The sequence below is a fragment of the Triticum aestivum genome, chromosome 1A (assembly GCF_018294505.1).
Source record: "Triticum aestivum cultivar Chinese Spring chromosome 1A, IWGSC CS RefSeq v2.1, whole genome shotgun sequence".
Classification (NCBI taxonomy): domain Eukaryota; kingdom Viridiplantae; phylum Streptophyta; class Magnoliopsida; order Poales; family Poaceae; genus Triticum; species Triticum aestivum.
The window spans coordinates 468,214,361-468,223,117 of record NC_057794.1 but is presented as its reverse complement, the minus strand read 5'-3'; the positions used below and the strand labels follow the sequence as shown (position 1 = coordinate 468,223,117).

The 8,757-nt window shown below is 46.3% G+C and overlaps 1 protein-coding gene and 1 long non-coding RNA gene across 2 annotated transcripts; both read right to left on the bottom strand.

The window, feature by feature from the left end:
* Positions 1-1,220: 1,220 nt before the first annotated feature.
* Positions 1,221-4,584, bottom strand: LOC123149831 (uncharacterized). The gene is made up of 8 exons (XR_006474867.1): positions 3,154-4,584; positions 2,629-3,010; positions 2,408-2,533; positions 2,284-2,316; positions 2,064-2,189; positions 1,901-1,972; positions 1,644-1,807; positions 1,221-1,526 (listed from the first exon to the last, which is right to left on the bottom strand). It is a non-coding gene; the product is annotated as an uncharacterized lncRNA (long non-coding RNA).
* A 2,636-nt stretch (positions 4,585-7,220) lies between these two features.
* LOC123149749 (uncharacterized) lies at positions 7,221-8,203 on the bottom strand. Its single transcript, XM_044569508.1, has 2 exons — positions 7,868-8,203; positions 7,221-7,779 (listed from the first exon to the last, which is right to left on the bottom strand). Exons 1-2 carry the CDS (start codon positions 8,048-8,050, stop codon positions 7,516-7,518), a joined length of 447 nt encoding a protein of 148 aa, XP_044425443.1. The 5' UTR covers positions 8,051-8,203; the 3' UTR covers positions 7,221-7,515.
* Positions 8,204-8,757: the final 554 nt, after the last annotated feature.

Sequence of the window (8,757 nt, the reverse complement as noted above, 5' to 3'; positions counted from 1 at the left end):
CAAGGTTTTCTTCCCCTTCCTGGCCTGTTTCGGTGACATGGCGGTGAAGCGGGCGGAGCGCAAGTTGGATTGGGAAGGTGGAGCAGGACGTCGAAGGAGCAGGGAGATTGGAAGAGCCGGGCGCGGCGAGGGAAGAATAACTGTGCAAGAAGCGGGGCCGCATAGCCAGGCGGATTCAAGGGCAGCGTGGGAAAGCGGAGACACCCACGACCTATGGACCACCACGCGTCAACCGAGGCCGTAGGCTTTTGGGGCCCGCGGTGCTCCGGGCTTGACCCTTGGCTTCACCGTGAAGCCAAGCCCGCGCGCACCTTGAGCCCGAGGGCTACTGTTGGCGTTCTGGGAACGGGGGTCCCCAGACCTACCTGCCTGTAGCCCATGGCGTGGCTGAGCCAGCAGGCCGTACGACCCATCTTCGTCAACAAGGCAACCAAGACCCTCGCGAGGGGCCAAGCCTCGCGAGGTGGACGACATAAGACCTCCTATGGAGTGGCCTAGCCAGGCAGGCTCACGAGGAGCGAAGATATCAAGGCAGGGCAAACCTCCCGACGCTCTCGTGACGTAAGCCATGACGATTGACACCAGGCGGGCGCCAGTGCGCGCAGCATCCTTGTTTCCCCTTTGGTGCAAAGGAGGCAAGCGCAGCCGCGGAGTACCGAGGCCTCAGGCAAAGGTTGCCATTTCGGTGCAACAAGACCAAGACCAGGCGGAGGTCATCGTGGAGCCCAAGACGGCGTCACCCCAGAGCCTTTCACAGGCGAAGACCGCTTTTGTCAGGATAGTTTGTACAAGCTGTCCCCCTTCAAATTAGCCCGTCATTGTTGGCTCCCTTCCCGCTCAATATTTGGTAATAGGACTAGGGCCTCTATAAATAGGACTAGCCACCACCATAGTAGAGGTATCTCATCTTAGCTTGAGGGAATCTACACACCACAAGTTCATACGCACAAGAACACCTCAACCTCGGGAGGCTGTTCTTCCCTTGTACTGTTCATCATCAGCCCGTGAGGCAATCCACCACCACCACACTGGAGTAGGGTATTACACCACAACGGTGGCCCGCACCAGTATAAACCCCGTGTCTTTCTGTGTTGTGAGTTCGTCGAGTTCGTCCACAAGATCTTAGCGAGCTAGAGCATAGATCGGTAGGAGGGAAAGACTTCGCGCGCACCCCAGTGTTTGAACCTTAAAGGTTTGCCGAAACTCCACATCTGACAGTAGTATGTTTTTCAAAAAATAGTGACATGTTCCTGGTGTTTTATTGACTTGGAATATCAAGTTGGAAGATGGAGATGCTACAGTCAGAAGTGTTGGGCCTTGCGGAGTAGACTTTTGATTCATCACAACTGAAATATGAACTGTTTTTTCTTTCTTGTAGTCCAGCTTTCTCGCCACATCTGTCCTTGATCATTTGTTTGTCCATCCAGATGAGCCTGTCATAGTATCCCTATGGCTAGTAGAATGTTTATGGAAAGGTGGACGTGGGCATTTGGGTGATGCGAGTTGATCTGGATTATCTTCAGCATCTGCAGGAGAGAATGTACAGCAGGTTAATTAGGAGGTAAGGATGACAAAAAAATATGAACTAGGGTGTAGAGGAAGTCAAAAATCAGATGTAGTGAAAGGATCACAGTTGGTATTACCTGTGTCGTTTGGATCTCCTGGGTTGCCTGAACTAATGAACTGAAGACCTCGAGGTTTTATTATGCAGCTGGAATCTTGCAAGTTGAGCCGTCCAATGGCATTTGGCAGTCCTGGTGCACGCAGACTTGGTTTAGGTGTTTTCTTATCATAGGAGATTCATTGTCTGCAAATAAAGTGATAGCACACTGTAAGGATGGGGCACTAACAAGATGATCAAGTCAAATAGATTTCGTGGATTGTATAAATGGTAATAAACCTGAAAGTTGGACAACTCCAGGTGGACATTCTAGTTCCATTGTTGTTTTTGGAGGCAGACGCATATGAAGAACTGCTTCCAATGGATGTAATAGCACAGGTCAGCTAGACAAAATCAGATGCTAATTAGTAAATATGAGTAAAGAGTAATGCATTGAACGCACGAGTGTTATCAATTGATGCAGAGCAGTTTGTTGTTTCTTGTGCTTCTTTTTGTCCATTTGATCTCTGTTTTTCTGCAACTTCTTCCGATGGTATTCTTTTCGTGCCAGTCGTGTTCACCTTCATGGCTTTTACAATCCAGGATTGTCATGTTATTAGTGTGAAGAATGTAAAAAGAATTGAAGAGAGTATGTGCATTCTGGTGGTGAAAGGAGATACTACCTTCAGAAGGTGCAGGAGGAATCATTTGCAGAGCTGTATGCAATGCACCAAATATCAGATGTCAACTTAATGAAATCATGGATTAATTGAGCATAATGAGGCAAGGGTACTGCATCACACTCACGGGTGACATCAATTGCTGCAGAGCAGGCTGCTATGCATTCTGCTTCTTTTTGTGTATTGGATATCTATTTTCCTGGAGCTTCTTCAGCTGTCTGCCTTTTGCTACCATCAGTGTTCACCTCTAGTACTATTTCCAAGACACAGTTTCCAGGTTAGAGGGGGCCAGTATGCAAAAACAAGTAAGGAAAACAAGGTTATTGTCATTGTGAAGGGGGGAATAACCTTGGGTAGTTGCAGCAGGAATAATGTTGGCTATTTGGTTTGCCATCTGAGCAGTTCTGGGGAAGCTTGTATGTGTTCGTTCAGCAGATAGCAACATTGTCAAAAACTCTGTGTACAGAGATTTGGAACCTTCATCGATCTTGTCGAAAATTTGAAGCACAAGTGCGAGACATCTCTGGTAGTGCTCAATTGTCAAAGTTTGTCCCAGTGGCTTGTGGTTGATGGCAAAATGAAGCACTCCATCTTGAATTATGCATGCTACGGATGATTTTATGAACTGGGTAGCAGCCATTCTCGCTGCAACAATTGAAAATGCACGCTCCTGACGGAGTATTGGGTGCAGTTCGCACTTTGTTGCGGCATAGGCGGCAATGCTTTTTGTCTGTATCAATGTCAACAGTTTTTTATTCCAGGTGTAGTGAGTAAACAAATGTATGTATAAGTCTTTTTTTCAGGGGATCCTAAGTATTTTGCACGGTAAAATAGACATGACAGTAAAGAGTAAGATTTTAGAAAATTTATTACTCTGAAACGAGTCGTCGCTTCTCTTGCAAGTCCAAACATATGTTTTAGCTTTTCATTTGTGTACGCAGAGATGCGTGGCCAGGCATTGTCCATGATGTTGTGTTCTCCAAAATTCATCCAATCCACAAAGAATATCTGTTCATGTGGAGAAGAAGATAGCAAAATGTCCAATGAGTAGTATCAGAAAAAGGTAACAGAGTAAAGGACAACAACAAGCATGCATACAAATATAGTACGCACTTGGGGGACAAGCTGGAACCCTCCCACGATGGTGATATTGACTCTCTCTTCGTCAAGTTTTTGGGCCTTGTCCGCGCTTAGCATGATTCCATCAAGAAGGTACTGACCCCAGTTGTATGTGTGGATTTTAGAGGGATCCAGCACACATAGGAGGACCTCATCGGGCACATCTGCACTCGCGTATCTAGGACAAATCATGGTGGCACATACTAGCAGAGTGTAGGCAACATTTGCTACATCAATCTCTTTCTCATTAGTAGTTCGTGGATCGAAACGTCCAATGACACCCAGGAGTTGATTAATGTTATCGTGCCTTTTGTTGTGTGTGGTAGTTGAAGCAGATCTTGCACTTGCCACATCACATCCAGCCTGTTTGAAGGGCTCAGGTGTGTTGGGACAGGTTTAGGTCCAGACTGGATGCCTGTAATGTGCTCTATGTCATGTACTGAGATGGATCTAACTTCATTATCAGGGAATCTCATGGTCTTCTGCTTTGGATCTATGCATCTAAGTAAAGTCCAGTGCATTTTTTTGTCTCCGCCACCAGATGCTCGCGTGGTTAGCAGCGCTCCTAAGCCGGTACGTTTGAAATGAGGGTACCAGGATGTCAACAGGCTCATCACCTGTTTGGTGTTGAACCCGCAGCGAATGGAAGGGATTACCGACGCGTCTGACCCCTGCAAGCCGGTGAGTTTTTTTGGCCCCCGGACGCCTCCTTGCTTCCCCGCCTAGGAGGGCTCGCAAGGCAGTCCTGCATCTGCTCCAGCCTCATTGGCCCGCGACACCGCACGGGGAGACCTCCGGAGTCTGCATTTCTTTGTCTTCAAGTCCGGCTTCTTCTTTCCATCGGATGCATCCATCTCCAGCTCTTCGTCGGCATCTTCTTCCGGTGGAGCCATACGTCGATCAAGCAACTCCCACGCCGCCGGAGTTGACATTATTGATAGTTCCAGCAAGAAGATTAGAGATGCACGCGTCAGATCAAGATGTACAAGATAAACTGACCTAAAATGCAGGGTAGAAATCCATCACCGCGAGCTCACCTGAGTCAGCACCGGCAGGTGGTTTTTAGCATGCAAAAAACAGAGGAGGCGGTGCTTGCTCTAGTCGGAACCGGTGGGGATGGAGGTATGGTAGGAGAGGTAAGTAGAAGGGGAAGAAACAGTCGATGCACACGGAGGGAGAAGAGGGATTTTGCCTGGGAGGAAGAAGGGGGAGGGGATGATAAGCAGGGGACTGGAGTAGGAGTAGGAGACTTGTAATGGCAGCGGCACTGTTGAAGGAACGCGGCAGTCGAAATATGCCCCAACATGGGACCCGCAGGTCTTGTCCACTGAAGCTGTATTTACACGCTTCCTACCATTTTCAACGCCAGCTTTTTTACCTATTTGTATCGCCCAAGTGCAAACGGAGGAGCTGTACAGCATTTTCGACTCCATGCATGCCTACGCATGGCAGGGCGAGTTTAATCATCTCGATGTATGGGCGAACGAGTTGAGCTCGCGTATGCGTTGCTGCACGTGATGGATGTGCCAATATGGATGCATTGGTCAATATTGCTGCGTGCATCCCCGACACGACGCATGTCCACACATTCAGATGGGTACGTTTGTGGGAAAAACCATGTTTGTTACTGTTCCAGTATATTCTCGATACTGTAGCGACCATACATCCAGCAGTGCATGTGTCAGATCTTCTTGACCAGTACAAGACAATCTAAACTGGGATCCCAACCATGGTCGCGTCCCATGCAACACAGTATGGATGCACATGCTACCAAATCGAGAAGGACTGTCAATCATTGTTTATGCCACTCTTTTTGATGTGGACCCAACTGTTTGGCCGGACGATGCAGGTGATCCAACGATGGACTTTTCTCTAAAAGCAGCCACCAGTTGATGCCAAAGTTTTAGTTGGTAAGATGATGAGTTGGAGTACGACAGATGCAGGTCGTTAATTACTCATTTGTTCCATGATTTCATCCGAATCTTGCCGTCAAGGCTGGTCATTTTATATGATGAATCACTTTTTCCAAAGTGTATACAATACCACATTTTCCCGTTGGGAACGTCGGTGACGGTGGGGCATTTTTTTGCACACATTTTTTCATGTAGGCACGTTTTTTAATTTGACAATTCTTTTTTCATGCGAACGGAAATCGATGCCATTTTTCCTTTTTCTTTATGATCATGAGTTATTAATGATGGAAAGCTACATAGTTGGTTTTGAGATGTTTTCATTGAAATCATGAAACAGTACGAAGGACCATGAATACCTAGAGTACCCAAAGACACCCATAGCACTTGAAGATATCCGGAGACATGGGTCATCCTCTCTGGTTCTTCAGAGAAGACTCCTGCAACAGAAGGATTTGCAACTAGGCACAAGCAGGACATCATATTTGACGACGGTACAATTGCCGCCACGCTGCTCACTCTTTTCTTCACACCAGCATTGAGAGGCCATGGACATCAGTCCAACACACTTGCAACAGCCGTTCCCATGTTTCGTCTTGAGTATTGCGGAAAGTGTTCCTTATTGAATAAAGAGAATTCGATTTATCCGACCGGTCCAGCACCGTTGCTGGGCCATGCCCAGGCAAAGCAGGTTCTCCCAGCAGCATCATCATAGAGGAAGTAGAAGAACGTCAGCAGTAAATCATACCGACAAGGAAGTAGAAGGGTCTTCGTATCCCTGAATCCATTGTCCATTTGAGGACAAAAATGGCCACCGGCAATGGATCTTGAGACACCATGCACCGCGACCTTGTAAAGGAACGCGGATTCCCTACCATGTTGGGTCCTACACGAAGGCAAAAGCCTCACTTGGTTGTGAATGGAGCCAAGATAAACTTATTCCTGCGCGACACCACCGCAAGAGCCTTGGCAGCGTCTCCCTCAACCCTTACCCTACCTCACACCCACCAAGTGTACAAAACTGATGTTACCCCTCCCTCTTGCCGCCGGATCGATCGATTGATAGAGAGGGAAACGGTGGTGCCACCCAAGGCGTGAAAGGGAACCCTCATCGCCTCCCTGTATTGAGTGTGATCCTAATTCTCTAGTGTGGTTTTTTTGCTACTGGCTGGCAAGCAATATAGTTAAGATGTGACATATGCTAGTTCACAAAAAATTTCACCTCATTTCTCACTGGGGGTAATGTTCATTGAACACTTTTGGATACTGCATTTCAATTGTTTATATAAACTTTACTTAGGTTATAACATTTTTTATTGGGTATATGTGTGTTCATTCATTTATATTAGTAAATTGTTTCTCCCCCCGTTTTTAAATAACTTTTATTGTCCAATGAGGTTCCTTGCACCGGTACCCCCAATTCCCTTTTGTGCAACAGATATGTTGAATGACCAATTTCTGCAGAATTTAACTTTATATGTCACTGTTATTTTTGATTATTTTTTTTAAATGTGAGAAGTTGCGTCTACCTTTTGATTGGTTATATTGACTAATTTAATCGTTAAACACCCTTTTGCGAAGTTAGTATCTCCTTGGTGTTTTCAGCACAACATGTTCATATATATGTACTTAGAAAAGTGTGTTTTTTTTATTTCTCTCGTGCAGTTGAATTTTTTTGCTTTCATGCAGGTTTGAAACTTATTCATTATTGGGCAAGGAGATATTGTTTTTCTAAATAAAAGATGTGGATTTTTTTATCAATTTTCATGGTGTTATTTTTATTCCATGGAAGATGCTTTTTTGTTTTTGTAAACATGTATTCCAAGAACAAGAAATGCTTTACTATCTTTTTAATTTTATTTTCGCGTTGGGTGTTGATGTACATTCACTTGAAATAACTATGTATGTGCACGCACATCACGCACTGTTATGCTAAATTTGCTGTAACGATGCATTTTCTTTAGCATGACACATGAGTGAAATCATTTTTGGGTTGGAGGCATTGCTAGTGAGATGCCATTTAAGCAGGAAACCATGGTACCCACAGTTTTTTAGGTACAAGTAGCATCATGCATCATGTCATAACTTATGGATGATAGAACAGAGACATGGCCAAAGCATGCATGCGTGCTATAATTTATTGCCCGACACCTAACTACTCATTGCTGCATTACATCTTTGTTCGAAGAACTAAACAAGGTTTTGTCTAATTGATCCTTGGTCGCTTGCCAGATCTGACTTCAGCATCATCTTCCACGCACCGGACAGTTTCCCAGTTGTGTGCAGACTCGCAGCAGCTTCCAGCTTCTCCTTCATTCGTGTCATCATCGGCGACTACGAAATGATCATCTGGATCGTAATCGCCTACTCCTTCCATGGTAGCTAACTTTGATTGAACTTCGAAGTCGCCATCGGACTCAATTTGCTCCCCACTTTTCCAGGGTCCATCGGCTCTGTCATTCACGGACTCCTGCAAACAAGAGTCGGGGGTGACGAGGGTGTGCATATATCCCAGATCTACAGAATGGAGAAGTAATTTTACTGTATAGATAACGTACCTGGCTCAGGTGTTCTTCTAGCATCCATGCTGCCTGCCCTGCATCGGCGTCTTCTCCGACGTGATCAACAGGTAGTAGGAGTGGGGGAGGTTGATGTTTTCCATCGGCTACCGGAGCATGGAGGGATCTCGATCCGGACGCTGCGTCAACAAAAGAGTTGACGCCTGAAAGTGGAGAAGGCATCTTGATGGCAGGGTGCTGTATGGATGAGAGATACGTCTCCTTTGTATCTATAATTTTTTATTGTTCCATGCCAAGAACTTTCATATATTTTTGGCAACTTTTTATATTATTTTTGGGACTAACATATTGATCCAGTGCCCAGTGCCAGTTCCTGTTTGTTGCATGTTTTTTGTTTCACAGAATATCCATATCAAACGGAGTCCAAACGGAATAAAAATTGACGAAGATTTTTTTTGGAATATATATGATTTTTGGGAAGAAGAATCCACGCGAGACGATACTCGAGGGGCCCGCGAGGTAGGGGGGCGCGCCCCAGGGTGTCAGGTGCGCCCCTGACCCTCATGGCCACCCCGTAAGGCGGTTGGAGCCCTTTTTTCGCCGCAAGAAAGCAAATTTCTGGATAGAGATCGTGTCAAAATTTCATCCCAATCGGAGTTACGGATCTCCGGGAATATAAGAAACGGTGAAAGGGAAGAATCTGAGAACGCAGAAACAGAGAGAGACAGAGAGACAGATCCGATCTCGGAGGGGCTCTCGCCCCTCCCGTGCCATGGAGGCCATGGACCAGAGGGGAAACCCTTCTCCAATCTAGGGAGGAGGTCAAGGAAGAAGAAGAAAGAGGGGGGCTCTCTCCCCCTCGCTTCCGGTGGCACCGGAGTGCCACCGGGGGCCATCATCTTCACCGTGATCTACACCAACACCTCCGC